The sequence below is a fragment of the Oncorhynchus clarkii genome, chromosome 12, assembly GCF_045791955.1.
Source record: "Oncorhynchus clarkii lewisi isolate Uvic-CL-2024 chromosome 12, UVic_Ocla_1.0, whole genome shotgun sequence".
Lineage (NCBI taxonomy): Eukaryota > Metazoa > Chordata > Actinopteri > Salmoniformes > Salmonidae > Oncorhynchus > Oncorhynchus clarkii.
Window position 1 is genome coordinate 88,062,745 of NC_092158.1, and position 17,334 is coordinate 88,080,078.

A 17,334-nucleotide genomic window follows, 5' to 3' on the forward strand; every position below is an offset into this window, starting at 1 on the left:
AGTACTGATCATGGTACAGTTTATAAATTAAAAGTGACGTCATAGGTTTTAAACTGTCCCTCCTCCACTCCGATACCATGGCAGTATAGTTCACAAGCTTTCCTACCCTCCTCCACTCTGATACCATGGCAGTATAGTTCACAAGCCTTCCCACATCGGTTTAGATAATTTACTACCAGCCCAAGGTCTCCCTGTGTAGATAAGCATTCCAGCCAGTCTGACGATAAGTTAATTAGTTTCTACCAAGGAACAGACAAGTCATTGTTCTAATTCTTGATTATATTTACACACGTTATATTCAGTACTAGGATTATAATAAGATCCATACAGTAACATAATAGTATTCTGATTAGTCAGTCCTGATTGAAATGTATACATCATTTCCCCATTCATGGAGGAGACTCCATGCAGACACCTTTATAGATTTTGTTGTTTGCTTTGGCACCTTTCAACACCCAGCATTATCACATGTATGCATGCAAAACACCCACACTACTGATTACACACACCATTGTTAATTGTATTCAGTTGACTATATTAAGTCATTCCTTGTCTCCATTTTGTTAGGAACTTCGAGCCGGTTCGTGACATCATAGACCATGTGATAAAGCAAGCACTCCAAATGATAGTTCTAGAGTTCTGGAAGAGGTGGAACAGTTTTAAGGCCAGTTTCCTGGACACAGATTAAGCCTAGGTCAAGCGGTGAATGTCAGGATAGCGTGGCTTTCTCCAGCAGAAGAACGTTACAGGCGGTGTTTTATCCATGTGTGAGTTCAAAACGGAACGTTGAAAAACGCAGGCAGTTTAAGATCCCGGCTGGCCTCTTTAACCTGATTCAGCTAAACATGGCTGAGACTGAAAAGTATAGGCATCTATTGTTTATGTTGAATCGTGTGTTGGTGAAGGACTACAAGCAATGAACAGAAAACATTAGTGGTTCTAAAGAAGACACACAGTCGGGCCATTTTACATAGATTATATTAACTCAACCCTTAAAGCAGACACACAGTCGGCCATTTTACATAGATTATATTAACTCAACCCTTAAAGCAGACACACAGTCGGCCATTTTACATAGATTATAGTAACTCAACCCTTAAAGCAGACACATTGTCCTTAATGAAAACAGATTATATTAACTCAACCCTTAAAGCAGACACATTGTCCTTAATGAAAACAGATTATATTAACTCAAATCATGATTGGCTTGATTTAGTTACCACTGTTAGATGTGGACAGTTCAGGGATATTGTATGTTCCCCTTTTGATTATAAAGGCAAGTTAATGGATGGATTACTCATTAATGGATTACTCATTAATGGATGGATTACTCATTAATGGATTACATTAATGGATGGATTACTCATTAATGGATGGATTTCTCATTAATGGATTACATACATTGGAAATACAAGTACGTACACCAACATGACCTTTCCATTCATAACATGTGGGTCAATTGCCACAGTAGATTCTCTGTGGTAAACAAGGAAATGCCTCATTTCATTTGAACAAAATGATTGTCAAATAGTTAAGTGATTAATCTGAAGATATTACCCACCAGAGGACAAAATAGTAAAAAATGAAAATGTTGGCAGCAGCCACAACTAAATGTCAGTGGTTGTAATTCAGATTCACTGTGCGGATGATCTATGTGCGTATTGATGGTTTAAACAAGAGATCACCTCGGGTGTAACCGGTGCTCAATGTGGGTTGCTATTAGCCCAGTCTGTCTAGGTCCCTCTGTCCATCACAGACCCAGCTTCTTCTCCATCTCCTCCCTCAGTTTATTCTTCTGGATCTAGGAAAGGACAAACACAGAGGTGATCACCACAGTCGTCTGTTCTGGTATAATTACTCTGATTATGAAATTCATGATACAGAACATTGGTTCCGCTGCTGATCTGAATGAAGACAGAGAAAATACGCTGTCATGAAGCCATCCTACCTTTCCAGAGGCAGTCAGTGGATAGCTGTCCACAAACACCACATAGTGGGGGATCTTGAAGTGAGAAATCTAGAACAGTAGAAGCAGATGCCTGTAGCTATAAACACAATTTAACATAGTATATAACAGAAGTTCTAAACCTGACAATGATCGAATTACAGGTCATGTCACTTCCTGTCTCTGTGTCACCTGTCCCTTGCAGAAGTCTCTGATCTCCTCTCTGCTACAGTCCAGTCCCTCCTTCAGTCTGATACAGGCACACACCTGTTCCCCCAACCTCTCATCTCTCACGCCAATCACCTGGGGAGAAAGAGAGGTGGACAGGACAGGGAGAGAATATAAACACCTGGGGAGAAAGAGAGGTGGACAGGACAGGGAGAGAAAATAAACACCTGGATACACTGGAATCAGAAAACTGACCCAACCATACCTACTGTTGACATCTGTGTATGGACATCATATGGTGACATGAGTATTGAGAAATGAAGACAGGAAATTAAAGATTCTGGTACTAACATTTCCTGGATAGATTTGTGTAACTTGGTTGTATGGTATGGTTACTGTGGTGCTGTTCTATTCTCGGATGCCCTCTAGTGGTGCTGAGTCCTGGGCCTCCTGTACGTTGGGATGGTTCTCACCTGGGCCTCCTGTACGTTGGGATGGGTGTGAAGGAACTTCTCTATCTCAGCAGGGTAGATGTTCTCTCCTCCACGTATAATCATGTCCTTTATACGTCCCACTATACGGCAGTACCCAAACCTGTCCAGACTGGCTATGTCACTGTGGAGACATTCACAGTTGATGCTCGCGCTCACTTTTCATCTGTTGCTGTCTGGGTCTCTGTTTGATTCTCTGTGTGTCTTTATCTCTCGCTCGCTCTCTCCATCTCATTTCTTACCCGGTTCTGTACCAGCGGTCTTTGGCGATAGCCTCACTGGTCTTGTCTGGGTCGTCCCAGTACTCCAGCATAACAGAGTAAGCTCTGATCAGCAGCTCTCCTGGATCCCCCAGAGGAACCACCTCTCCAGAGGACACATCCACCACCTTCGCCTGGCCAGGAGAACACAGGTAGGGTTTCATGTGTGTTTTAAAGGAGGAATATAAACGTTACACATACTGCATGTAGATGAATTAGGACCCTGACATTAGACACATGACTATCGCTTCTCTGTCTCTCTCCTCTCACACACACACACACACACACACACACACACACACACACAGGTTTGATACCTCAGTGTGGTTCAGGATACATCCCACCGTCTCGTTCTTCAGTTCCTCGTTGTCTCGCAGGAAACCAAGGAATGTTACAGGGCTGTTCTCTGTGGTCCCATAGCCTATCTGATGTTACCAAGGGAGCGTTGTGTTACCCCATACAGATTATAAAGTATATTACACACAGACAGAGAAAAAGATGGGAAGGACTTACTATCATATCCTTGACATTCATATCAGTTCTGAGTTTCCTCATGACTTCAGGAGGACAAAGAGACCCACTCATAAACCCTGGAACACAACAACAGAAATCACAACCATCCTTCCTGGGCACAAATACTATACTGCTGCTTTATACAGCATATTAATCACCCACCACCCTTCACAAATACTATAACTGTATTACCAATACATTATATTACTATTAAAGGGGCAATCTGCAGTTGAAAAATAAAACAAATTGACACCCCGCCACTGTTTTGGTAAAAATCTGAGGGATGGGGGCAGAGACATGTAACCACTCTCAAATTCATAGAGCTATGGATGAAAGGACCGTCAATCCATAATATACAAATGATTGTTTTAGGAGCAATCCATAATATACAAATGATTGTTTTAGGAGCGATCCATAATATACAAATGATTGTTTTAGGAGGGCACCAGACAGAGACCATTTAGTTGCAGGTTGTGACCCTTTGACTTGGCTGTGGATGGAGAAAAACTGCTGGTCACCTCACTCACAACTTCTTATTGTTTTGGCCGGATAAAATCCTGATTTGGTCAAGCAGTACGCCTAAAGTGAATTGAGTCCTGCCATGAAAGTGTCCATTTCACCAGGGCCAGCTGCTGTGATGAGCCAGCCACGCCCTCTCCTTCCAAATATCTATTTAGTGGAAGAGAAAAATGATTTCTTTCAAAATGCAGTTGCAGGAAAAACACAAGTTTTGAAAACATGTTGTTAGTTGAAGAGGGGAAGGGTCTCAGCTTTCAATATTGAGCGACAGGCACTGTTTTAAAAAAACAACATTTCTGTTCTGTCTTTGAGAAGCAGAGAGCGTGAGGTACACGTTGGCTCTGAGTAGATGGATTGTTTTTAGGGCATTCAATTTACTGCAATTAATCAATTACACAGCTAAACATCAGCCATATTCACAGTTAGCGATCTAGCTAATGTGTTTTAATTTAGTGGTGAATTAGCCACAAATGACGGCACACAAACATGAGCAAAACAAATCTGACATTTCCATTTCCAAATTTAATTATTTTTTATTTGACCCCTTTTTCTCCCCAATTTCGTGGTATCCAATTGGTAGTTACAGTCTTGTCTCATCGCTGCAACTCCCATACGGACTTGGAAGAGGCGACGGTCGAGAACCATGCGTCCTCCGAAACACAACCCAGCCACACTGCTTCTTGACACAATGCCCATCCAACCTGGAAGCCAGCCGCACCAATGTGTCGAAGGAAACACTGCGTGCACTGCGCCCGGCCCGCCACAAGAGTCGCTAGTGAGCGATGAGACAAGGATATCCCTGCCGGCCAAACCCTCCCTAACCCGGGCCAATTGTGCGCCGTCCCATGGGCCTCCCGGTCCCGGCCGGCTGTGACAGAGCCTGTGCGCGAACCCAGAATCTCTGGTGGCACAGCTAGCACTGCGATGCCTTAGACCACTGCGATCTAGCTAATGTGTTTTGAGTTAGTGGTGAATTAGTCCCAAATGAATTAGCCTATTAGCTAGTGCACACAAACATGTAGGCCAATGGATCTCTATTGAGCAAAAACAAATCTGACATTTCCAGAGCCCTAGTTTGACAAAATAAAAATATAGCAACAATCAGCTAATTGACGATTCGCTAAAGCCTCGCCCCAGAATGTTGGGCAACCAATCGCAGCGTTCCAATGCTTATTACTGTGATTCCTGAAATGCAGAGCCTTTTGGAGGATCTTTCTAAGTGATTATTTTCTTACATTGTTTGCTAACTCAGCTGGTTAGCTAGCTCTGTCTCATTGACCACCAAACATTGCTAATGCTAGCTAGCTACTTTATATAACTTGTTTTCTCTAAATGTATGTAAGCCAGCAAAGTTTGCCATATTATGAATTCAACTCATATCTGTTGTCGACATCAGGATACGATTTGAGAACACTAGTTATGTCCAAAAGTGGTTGGTAGCTTTGACTGCCTACTGACAGTGAATTCAGAGCCATTCAGTGGCTAGCCACACTACAAACCTAATTTGACCAGGTTCCCCGTGAAGCATTTATAATGACAGTCCATCACAACATATCAGAGAGCTTCCTAATTAGTAAGGGTCATCTGTGTTTAATTTATGTCAGCGGTTTGGGGGGGGGGGGCTTAGCGAATGGTTTAGGTTGCAGATCAAAATGACCTGAATCATGCATTACTGCTTGGACATGTTTGATTGAAAAATGTATTTATTTAATCATACCACCTTTTTAATCCACAGTGAATTACTTTATAAGATGATTATAAAGTGTTTCTATTGAGTAACAAAATATTGGTGCAACCAAATCATGAACTGGTGCCACCAGCTGAAAACCATAGCAGCGCCAGAGACCCTGACTGAAAACCATAGCAGCGCCAGAGACCCTGACTGAAAACCATAGCGGCGCCAGAGACCCTGACTGAAAACCATAGCAGCACCAGAGACCCTGACTGAAAACCATAGCGGCACCAGAGACCCTGACTGAAAACCATAGCGGCACCAGAGACCCTGACTGAAAACCATAGCAGCACCAGAGACCCTGACTGAAAACCATAGCGGCACCAGAGACCCCGACTGAAAACCATAGCGGCACCAGAGACCCCGACTGAAAACCATAGCGGCACCAGAGACCCTGACTGAAAACCATAGCGGCACCAGAGACCCCGACTGAAAACCATAGCGGAGCCAGAGACCCCGACTGAAAACCATAGCGGAGCCAGAGACCCTGACTGAAAACCATAGCGGAGCCAGAGACCCTGACTGAAAACCATAGCGGAGCCAGAGACCCCGACTGAAAACCATAGCGGAGCCAGCGACACCAACCGAAAATGTTAGTCAAGAGCCTCAAAACATTTTCACTTAGGGGTGTACTCACTTTTGTTGCCAGCGGTTTAGACATTAATGGCTGTGTGTTGAGTTATTTTGAGGGGACAGCAAATGTACACTGTTGTACACTCAATGCTTTACATTGTAGCAAAGTGTCATTTCTTCAGTGTTATCACATGAAAATATTTACTCAAATATTTACAAAAAGAGCCTCAAACATGGTTAAAACAGGGTTAAACAGGGTAAAACAGGGTTAAAACAGGGTAAAACAGGGTTAAAACAGGTTAAAACAGGTTAAAGCAGGGTTAAAGCAGGGTTAAAACAGGGTTAAAACAGGGTTAAAACAGGGTTAAAACAGGGTAAAACAGGGTAAAGCAGGGTTAAAACAGGGTTAAAACAGGGTTAAAACAGGGTTAAAGCAGGGTTAAAACAGGTTAAAACAGGGTTAAAACAGGGTTGAGGCAGGGTTAAAGCAGGGTTAAAGCAGGGTTAAACCAGGGTTAAACCAGGGTTAAAGCAGGGTTAAAGCAGGGTTAAAGCAGGAGTAAAACAGGGTTAAAACAGGGTTAAAACAGGAGTAAAACAGGTTCAAACAGGGTTAAAACAGGGCTCCAGACTAACATTTACACCGTTTACAAACATTGGAGTAAAACAGGCTCATATTTTGGTGCGACAGCTAAAGTGAAGCTCAAGAGGTATTTGTATGTTATAATCTTCAAGAATCAATGGGTACATGAATTTAATATATAAATCCCAAAAATTGATGTAGCAACTGCAAATGACCCCTTTCAGCTTAAACTTTACCACAGCCATTCAGTTTATTTTCATGTATTTCCAGCCATCAAACAGTCTACACAAACAAACCTCAAATCTCTCACCAGATTCAACTGATGACAGGTCATAGTTGTGTAGGTCAGGCTGTCCAAGCATGTCAATGTACATGGTAGGAGTGCCGTAGAGGAAATTACACCTGAAACAGAGAACATATAGGTATTTAGTGTATTATAGAGGTTCATTCTCAATGTGCTCAGTGGCAGCTATTTATATTATTCTTATTACAACACACTGACATGAAATATCTCTATTGTAAGTCTCCAAGATGTGTAAGTCACTTAAGGAAGAGGTTCCTAAACTTTACTACCTTTCATTCTGAATGGCCTCCAGGTTGGCACGGCTGTCGTACCCAGCAGAGGGGAAGACCAGGGTGATGCCATGCAGTGCCAAACACATCGCTCCTAACACTGAGCCCATGCAGTGGTACAGGGGAACAGGAACACACGCTCTTATAGGCTGAGGGGGAAGCAACAAGAGTAGAGGTTACATGAGAAAAGTAGAGAGAGAGAGAGAAACACAGAGACAGAGAGACAGAGAGAGATGATAATAGTCTCATGTCTCCACTGACCTTCCAGTTGAATCCCAGACGAAGACCCACAAAATAAGCGTTGTTGACGATGTTGTGGTGGGAGAGGGTGGCACCTTTAGGATTTCCTGTTGTTCCCTAGAGAACAGTAGACATCAGACAGACTAATACTGTTGGGGGGGATTCCGTTAGCGGAACGTGTGTCCTAGACAGGGTAATCTGTGTCCTAGACAGAGTAATCTGTGTCCTAGACAGGGTAATCTGTCCTAGACAGGGTAATCTGTGTCCTAGACAGGGTAATCTGTGTCCTAGACAGGGTAATCTGTGTCCAGGAAATCAGCCGTAAATTATTCTTCTTCTTCTTTCAACAGGAGACCTACGGATGTGAACTGTATGTTGATGGGGTCGTCGAAGGACAGTTTGGTCTGCAGGTCCTGCAGCTCCTGGTGGTGCTGTCTGCTTCCAGCCTGCATCACATCCTCTACATGTACAGTCCCTGTCTGTCTGCTGTCTGTCACAATCACCATACGCAGGTCTGGTAGTCTGGCAGGAGGAACACAGTAGGTTAACATTACAGTAACACAATGACCATTACATTACAGTAACACAATGACCATTACATTACAGTAACATTACAGTAACACAATGACAGTTACATTACAGTAACATTACAGTAACACAATGACCATTACATTACAGTAACATTACAGTAACACAATGTCCGTTACATTACAGTAACACAATGACCGTTACATTACAGTTACATTACAGTAACACAATGACAGTTACATTACAGTAACACAATGACAGTTACATTACAGTAACACAATGAGCTTTACATTACAGTAACACAATGACCATTACATTACAGTAACACAATAACCGCTACATTACAGTAGCACAATGACCGTTACATTACAGTAACATTACAGTAACACAATGACCACTACATTGCAGTAACATTACAGCAACACAATGATAGTAACATTACAGTAACATTACAGTAACAGCCTTCATTAGGTCCTCTACTGTCCCTGTCTGTCACCATCACCATACACAGACACTGAGGTTCCATTTACAGGTAAATAGACATCCACTGGTGGTAATATTTCTTATTCAGAGTCGATCCAGCAGAGTTCCTGTGTTCCCTTCTACTGTGTTTCACATTAGCCAATAATTCTAACACACAATCTCTGATATACAGTATCACATGCCTTACTTTTATGTTTGTGCATCAGTAAAAGCAGGAAGTGCATCACCTATGCCCCTACTTCCTTTCCTTTCAATTAGGCTGGTTTGGATTTGTCCCTGGCCAAAATGGCTGCCATTATCATACCATTCAGGAACTTTGAGGGTTTATGACATAGCCCTTCTAGTAATTGAATGGGATCTCTACTATGGCTATAAATATGTTAGCCACCCTGTTCAGGGTTCTATATCTATGATGTTAGCTATCCTGCTAGGTACTTGTTTACTTCATGGTGCAGTAATACAATATTAACACACCTGTCTGTTGACTCAGTCATGATGCAGCAATACAATATGTCTGTTAACTCAGTCATGGTGCAGTAATACAATATTAACATACCTGTCTGTTGACTCAGTCATGATGCAGCAATACAATATTAACATACCTGGAGCTCCTGAAGACCCCTGACTCTGCTGTGTCCATCTCTGGGCAGATCTGTCTCAGCGTGTCACAGAACCTCTGGGTCTTAAACTGGGTGGGACACACCACAGCTTTACACTGCACCTATAGAGACAGAGATAACAGAACCTCTGGGTCTTAAACTGGGTGGGACACAGACAGCTTTACACTGCACCTATAGAGACAGAGAGAACAGAACCTCTGGGTCTTAAACTGGGAAGGACACAGACAGCACCTGGGTCAGGATCAGTTCAGCTATTCATTCAGTCAATCCAGGAAGTGTAAAACAACACGGTTCTGGATAAGAACAAACCTTCCCCAGGGTGAACTCCAGCTCCTTCAGCTGATAGGCTGGGTTTATCGACACCTGTAGAGATTAGAACAATACTTTAATATTAGGACCAATAGATCCTAACAGATAATACATGTTCATTTTAGAATCTAATATAATAGCTCATCTTCACCAGTATGATGCCAGCCTTGGCAGTGGCGAACTGAAACAGGATCCAGTGGTATGTGTTGGGCCCCCAGACTCCTAGTCTGTCCCCTCTCTTCAGACCCAGGGCCAGGAGACCTGCAGCGGCCTGGTCAACCTGGGGAGGAGGGAGACCATGACCCAGGAAGCTGTTTATATGTCTCTGTTGTTTCACCATGGATGTCCTAGTTAGCAGGCCTCAGGGTGTTACACCATGGATGTCCTAGTTAGCAGGCCTCAGGGTGTTACACCATGGATGTCCTAGTTAGCAGGCCTCAGGGTGTTACACCATGGATGTCCTAGTTAGCAGGCCTCAGGGTGTTACACCATGGATGTCCTAGTTAGCAGGCCTCAGGGTGTTACACCATGGATGTCCTAGTTAGCAGGCCTCAGGGTGTTACACCATGGATGTCCTAGTTAGCAGGCCTCGGGGTGTTACACCATGGATTTCCTAGTTAGCAGGCCTTGGGGTGTTACACCATGGATGTCCTAGTCAGCAGGCCTCAGGGTGTTACACCATGTATGTCCTAGTTAGCAGGCCTCAGGGTGTTCCACCATGTATGTCCTAGTTAGCAGGCCTCAGGGTGTTACACCATGGATGTCCTAGTTAGCAGGCCTCAGGGTGTTACACCATGGATGTCCTAGTTAGCAGGCCTCAGGGTGTTACACCATGGATGTCCTAGTTAGCAGGCCTCAGGGTGTTACACCATGGATGTCCTAGTTAGCAGGCCTCAGGGTGTTACACCATGGATGTCCTAGTTAGCAGGCCTCAGGGTGTTCCACCATGGATGTCCTAGTTAGCAGGCCTCAGGGTGTTACACCATGGATGTCCTAGTTAGCAGGCCTCAGGGTGTTACACCATGGATGTCCTAGTTAGCAGGCCTCAGGGTGTTACACCATGGATGTCCTAGTTAGCAGGCCTCAGGGTGTTACACCATGGATGTCCTAGTTAGCAGGCCTCAGGGACAGATTTTCCCTATTTCTTTCATGTTACTGTCTGTCTGCTTAGATGTTTAACTAGTGGTAATCAATAGTTTCCCAACAATATACTGACACATAATAGCTATGTTACTATTTGGTAAACCACCAATCAGATGCACTGACACATAATAGTTATGTTACTATTGGTAAACCACCAATCAGATGCACTGACACATAATAGTTATGTTACTATTGGTAAACCACCAATCAGATGCACTGACAGATAATAGTTATGTTACTATTGGTAAACCACCAATCAGGTGCACTGACACATAATAGTTATGTTACTATTTGGTAAACCACCAATCAGATGCACTGACAGATAGTCCTGCTGAATGTGCTTTGAGTGGGTACAAAGGTAACGGCCTAACAATGATCTCTAGATATGATGAAATAGATTAGAAGAGAGGGTGGATGAAAGACCTACGTCCTGCTGAAACTGGGAGAAGGTCTTACGGACTCCATCCTGCAGGAACACCAGGGCCTCTCTGTGGGGCCAGCGGTCAGCTGCCGCCTGCAAACTCTGACCCACCGTCTGGCCCAGCAGGGACACTGAGGAGGCCCCATGGACGTAGCTGAAGCTCTGCCCTGGGACCATGGGGGGACTGTCCACATGGAGGGATCTGTTGAGGGACAGACATGAACAGTAGACAGAGTAGACCTGGGTCAAATACATGAGGGAAATAGTTGGAAGCTGTTTTTAGGGGCACTTGATACCACTTTGGAGTTTGGACATAGAGGACTATTTAATTGGTTCCATTGTACCACGCAAACTACAGTAAACACAACCAAGTATTTGACATATATACTGTAGTTGACCAAAGTCTGATACAGAGAGAGATAAAGAGGGAATAAACACAGATAGATGGGTTGGAACAGAGAGACATGGGTTGGAACAGAGAGACATGGGTTGGAACAGAGAGACATGGGTTGGAACAGAGAGACATGGGTTGGAACAGAGAGACATGGGTTGGAACAGAGAGAGATGGGTTGGAACAGAGAGACATGGGTTGGAACAGAGAGACATGGGTTGGAACAGAGAGACATGGGTTGGAACAGAGAGACATGGGTTGGAACAGAGAGACATGGGTTGGAACAGAGAGACATGGGTTGGAACAGAGAGACATGGGTTGGAACAGAGAGAGATGGGTTGGAACAGAGAGAGAAGGGTTGGAACAGAGAGAGAAGGGTTGGAACAGAGAGAGAAGGGTTGGAACAGAGAGGCAGTAGATATTTACATTTTAGTAATTTAGCAGACACTCTTATCCAGAGAGGCCCACAGGAGCAATTAGGGCTAAATGCCTTGCTCAAGAGCACATGGATAGATGTATCACCTAGTCGGCTCTGGGATTCAAACCAGATACCTTTTGCTTACTGGCCCATTGCTCTTAACCACTAGACTACCTGCCGCCCAGACACAGAGGGATGGGTTGGTACACAGAGAGGGAGAAGAAATAAAGGGATCGGTTTGGTTTACAGACTGTAGAGTTGACTGTGAGGGTGTTCTTTATCCATGACAGTAATATCTTTTGAAACAGAAGAAGGTTCTGGATGGAATCCCCCTTCATCTCAGACCCAACCTCCTGTTGTGTTCCCTGACTGTGGTTTCATAGTGGACCCCTCTCTACGGTTCTCTTAGGAGCCGTTGGGGAAACAGCACAGATACGGCCCACCTCACTCACTATTCTCCCATCAGGTCACAGGACACGTGAAGTCTTTCAGAGGGGAAACCAGAGATAACGGATACGTGACAAACATGTTCAGTGCCAAGACAACCACGCTGAGCCTTGTTCCTTACAGCCAAGACAACCACGCTGAACCCCGTTCCTTACAGCCAAGACAACCACGCTGAGCCAAGACAACCACGCTGAACCCTGTTCCTTACAGCCAAGACAACCACGCCGAGCGCCGTTCCTTACAGCCAAGACAACCACGCTGAACCCTGTTCCTTACAGCCAAGACAACCACGCTGAACCCCGTCCCTTACAGCCAAGACAACCACGCTGAACCCTGTTCCTTACAGCCAAGACAACCACGCTGAGCCAAGACAACCACGCTGAACCCTGTTCCTTACAGCCAAGACAACCACGCTGAACCCCGTTCCTTACGGCCAGGACAACCACGCTGAACCCCGTTCCTTACAGCCAAGACAACCACGCTGAACCCCGTTCCTTACGGCCAAGACAACCACGCTGAACCCCGTTCCTTACAGCCAAGACAACCATGCTGAACCCCGTTCCTTACAGCCAAGACAACCACGCTGAACCCCGTTCCTTACAGCCAAGACAACCACGCTGAACCAAGACAATCACGCTGAGCCAAGACAACCACGCTGAACCCTGTTCCTTACAGCCAAGACAACCACGCTGAGCCCCGTTCCTTACGGCCAAGACAACCACACTCAACCCCGTTCCTTACAGCCAAGACAACCACGCTGAGCCAAGACAACCACGCTGAGCCCCGTTCCTTACAGCCAAGACAACCACGCTGAGCCAAGACAACCACGCTGAGCCCTGTTCCTTACAGCCAAGACAACCACGCTGAGCCCAGTTCCTTACGGCCAAGACAACCACGCTGAGCCAAGACAACCACGCTGAGCCCTGTTCCTTACAGCCAAGACAACCACGCTGAGCCCGGTTCCTTACGGCCAACACAACCACGCTGAGCCCCGTTCCTTACGGCCAAGACAACCACGCTGAGCCAAGACAACCACGCTGAGCCCTGTTCCTTACGGCCAACACAACCACGCTGAGCCAAGACAACCACGCTGAGCCAAGACAACCACGCTGAGCCCTGTTCCTTACGGCCAAGACAATCACGCTGAACCCCGTTCCTTACAGCCAAGACAACCACGCTGAACCCTGTTCCTTACAGCCAAGACAACCACGCTGAACCCTGTTCCTTACAGCCAAGACAACCACGCTGAACCCCGTTCCTTACAGCCAAGACAACCACGCTGAACCCCGTTCCTTACAGCCAAGACAACCACGCTGAACCCCGTTCCTTACAGCCAAGACAACCACGCTGAACCCCGTTCCTTACAGCCAAGACAACCACGCTGAACCCCGTTCCTTACAGCCAAGACAACCACGCTGAACCTTGTTCCTTACAGCCAAGACAAAGCAGAAACTGGGCTGGACAATCCAAGTAAAAACACATTTTAAAAACCTGTTTCTGAAAAGGATTGTTTCTATAGTGACAGTGACCTGAGCATGGCTCAGCAGGCATTGAAATACATTACCCTCAGTCTGAATACTAGTCAAGACACATACAGGCCATCAGGTCCATACTCTACAGTTGACGGATCATAGCGATCACGGCAACTGTAATTGACTACATTGAAATGGGATTGACCCCAACTAGTGGTGTGCTCTATAGGTCTGAATGACAAAATGTCATCTACAATCCATGTCAAAGGTCAGAGGTGGGCTTTAGAAAGGAAACACAACTTGCAAAATGACAGAAATAATCCAGCTAGTCTGTTTATGTATGACGATGTCAAGAGAGCTGACCTACCTACAGCACCAGGTTGGGTTCCCAGGTGTCCATGTCTTCTGTAGTGAGGAGACCACCTGTAGAGGTTGTAACACAGCCCTTCTAGAGAACACACTGAGCTGTCTGAGGTGAGTTGCCCTGGACCTCAGTAGCGAGGAGCTGATCCACACCGCTGACATGGCCTCAGTCAGCTCTGAAAATAACACCCGATTTATTATATTCTGAACCCATTTAGACCCTTGTTAAAAATGTTGGCTGTAAATCTTCCTAGAAGTCAGAAAAACATGAGAAGGGACATGTACAAATGCAGATTTTGGGCATTTTAGAAAGTCTTTATTCATATTATACAAATGATTTAATTTTCCCATGTGGTTTCTATTAAAAGAGGCACCTATTAATGTAACAAGTTTTTGAAATTCAATGTTGGTGCACAATTCCTATGTAAAATATCAAAGGAAAGCAAAAGGCACTCTATTCGTGGAATGACCCATCTAGAATCTATAAAGTCGATGACCATTGAAATGCATTGGGTTTTAAGCTAATATTGGTTGCAGTACAACAAGTATGAATAGTATCAAACAGGAACCTGCACATTCTAAAGTTGGATAACTTTTGATAATGTATGTGCTTTCAGCATGCACATGACAAATAGGTGTCAGATTTCCCGCAAGCACATTAATAAGTATGTCGAATTTCTAAAGCAGTTCTTGCTTTCAGCAAGCACATCTATCTAAAATCATTTCGCGGCTGTATAGCATACTCAATGCAACACATTTACTGTGAACAGTTACTTCTGAATAACACGTCATTACAAAATAGATTACTCGCACTTTTTCTTATTTTGGCTTGGTAATGGGTAGGCTATCGCTAGGTCGTTACACAACTTCCATGCTGCTTTGAAAACTCTTGTTAGACTGCAGAATAGACAAACAAAACCTTTTTACTAGGCCCAATTAACGTGTCACTGGGGAATAATCATCAGGTAATCATCATTTAGTGTTTGTTATTTTAGCCATCTGGCTGCAGGCCTGATTGTTGGCTCGACTTCTTACTGTAACATTAGGAGTTAATACACAGTACTGGCACTGGTTTATATTTTACATTAACGCTTTCAAAACGTTTCTGTTACATCAAATCTCTGTTAGGCTTCATCATCATGTCACATCACGAACGACAATCAAAAAATGAAAAAGGGTTGATCATCTCTGACGGACGCGAATTACAGGCCTCAAGAAATCAATATCTGGAATTCTAGATCTTTGAATAATACCGCTGTCTGCGCCCTATCATCTTTGCATGATAAACTATTGTAACTTTTATGAACATATCCTTACAGTAAATGACAAAATGTGCTCTAACTTCAGAAAACTTTTCTCCGATCTTTTCAAGTATAACATAAGTTTCCCTACCAGAAAACACGCGATACCGTAAAGTGTTGTGTATTCGCGCACAGAAATTCAGGAGGAAACTGAAGAACGGATGGCTGAACGATGTTTAGGCTTGACCGCGTTTTGGAAGCGTCCGCTCACTTGCCCGCAGTGACTTTCCTGGTACAACCTGTTACGAAACATGACGTGCGGAATCTGCTTGCGCACGTCCTGATTGGGCACATCCTGATTGCGCACATCCAACATAAATACCCAGCTGTCAAGGCGGGTAAATTAAAATGTCTTTATTTTCTGGCTAGGTAGCAAGCTATTTTCTTCTTTGGAACACGTTTTTAGAAGCTATTGTCCAAATCACTGTTATTAAGAGTTTTCTACAACTCTAACTTTGTAGTCTGATGCTATTTACAGAAATCGATTACGCTCAAATCAAATGTATTTATAAAGCCCTTCTTACATCAGCTGATACCTCAAAGTGCTGTACAGAAACCCAGCCTAAAACCCCAAACAGCAAGCAATGCAGGTGTAGAAGCACCTAAGGTAAGTTGTTTTGCAAGCTATTTGTAAAGTTAGCTCGATTCTTCTGTATAGAGACATAGCTAGCTGGCATAATCATTAGACAAGGAATCCTTCACCTGCTAAGACCTAGCAACTGACATAAGTCCCATGATTTATTGATCACCCAGTTATATCTGTAGTTTTTGTAGAAGCACGACTGAAGTAGAACATCATTTGTTTAGCTTTGAATCTGTACTGTACTTTGATTAAAGTAAAGCCCCGTCTAAAACCATTTACAATTGTCTGTCCCCACTCCCAGTTAGACGGGGTACCTACGAGCGTCATTCTGCTTCACAATGTCCTGGGGTACGTAAAGTAGTGATTTTACGTCACCCTGTAACACATACATACACTCAACGTTGTTTGCCACTTTTGTATGAATTGTTTTTAATAAAATATATTTGTATTTCATGGTCATGTATTCATTATCTTTAACTGGTTAAATGTTTGTAGTTTGCATGTTTCAGCAATGATTAACAGGGTTAAAAAGTCGTCAATCTCTGCTTGATTTTGCTTTCGGTTTATTTGCCATTGTTATCCATTCTATGTTTCCACGGAAGAAAGCAATAATTAACACAACTACAACATAAAGAAATGGACACGACCTGTTATTCAATGGAAATTGCTCTCCGTGAATATAAATGCTGAGAAGTGCTCACCTGAATCCATTCGGCTATGGGTTTCAGATCCCCACCATACCAATACAAGTCAGACCAACCTTTAGAGGTTTTATTTACAACCTCTGGTGTATAACATGTTGGGAATAGTGGTATAGGAGAGGCTGCCATGAAATATAACCTCTAACCCCTAACTTGAGTGGAGTCTTCATCAATGCCAAGAGAGGCCTATCTTCGTGCCTGCCTCCACTGAGTGAGAACGGCTGCAATCTGCACCACGAGGCTCCCTGCACCACGAGGCTCCCTGCACCACGTCCTTCCCCAATACAGTCGTGGTCGGCAGTGAGGTGCACAGCTGCAGCTTTCTGTCCTTCATTACTGGGAAACGCCTAGATTCTACATCCATCTCATTCGATCAGAACAGGATGGGCCATTAAAAAAGATATAGCTGTTTTGCTGCACACCACACATTCCTTTTCTTCCCATAGGATGTGGATCATTATCAGGTTCATTGATTTATGAGCTTCTGTAAAAATAAAATAACACCATGGTTGCAATAACACTTTAAACAAGTAGTTTGTAAATGTGTTTGTTTAGGG

At 44.1% G+C, this 17,334-nt stretch overlaps 1 protein-coding gene across 4 annotated transcripts; it reads right to left on the reverse strand.

Moving 5' to 3' along the window:
* Nucleotides 1-962: 962 nt before the first annotated feature.
* Nucleotides 963-15,744, reverse strand: LOC139421589 (medium-chain acyl-CoA ligase ACSF2, mitochondrial-like). 4 transcript variants are annotated; one of them, XR_011635646.1, is made up of 18 exons: nucleotides 15,585-15,744; nucleotides 14,197-14,368; nucleotides 11,108-11,303; nucleotides 9,689-9,817; nucleotides 9,538-9,591; nucleotides 9,211-9,329; nucleotides 7,957-8,119; nucleotides 7,619-7,714; nucleotides 7,358-7,506; nucleotides 7,095-7,186; nucleotides 3,378-3,454; nucleotides 3,182-3,289; nucleotides 2,847-2,998; nucleotides 2,587-2,728; nucleotides 2,138-2,248; nucleotides 1,949-2,017; nucleotides 1,161-1,801; nucleotides 963-1,115 (listed from the first exon to the last, which is right to left on the reverse strand). XR_011635646.1 is itself a non-coding variant. In XM_071172634.1 (17 exons), the coding sequence occupies exons 2-17, from the start codon at nucleotides 14,352-14,354 to the stop codon at nucleotides 1,751-1,753; spliced, it is 1,866 nt and encodes a 621-aa protein (XP_071028735.1). In that variant the 5' UTR covers nucleotides 14,355-14,368; nucleotides 15,585-15,744; the 3' UTR covers nucleotides 963-1,750. The 4 variants fall into 4 exon arrangements, 2 of the variants coding, with proteins under 2 accessions (XP_071028735.1, XP_071028736.1); XR_011635647.1 differs by having other exon boundaries at nucleotides 15,510-15,604; XM_071172634.1 differs by having other exon boundaries at nucleotides 963-1,801.
* Between the last annotated feature and the right edge of the window lie 1,590 nt (nucleotides 15,745-17,334).

What these genes read in the sequence shown, in the direction of transcription:
- LOC139421589 (XM_071172634.1), bottom strand. Translation starts at nt 14,354, where the DNA reads ATGTCAGCGGTGTGGATCAGCTCCTCGCTACTGAGGTCCAGGGCAACT. An exon ending in AACCCAACCTGGTGCTGTAG is followed by an intron (nt 11,304 to 14,196) that starts GTAGGTCAGCTC and finishes GTCCCTCAACAG; the next exon opens with ATCCCTCCATGTGGACAGTC. An exon ending in GGGGTCTTCAGGAGCTCCAG is followed by an intron (nt 8,120 to 9,210) that starts GTATGTTAATAT and finishes TCCTCCTGCCAG; the next exon opens with ACTACCAGACCTGCGTATGG.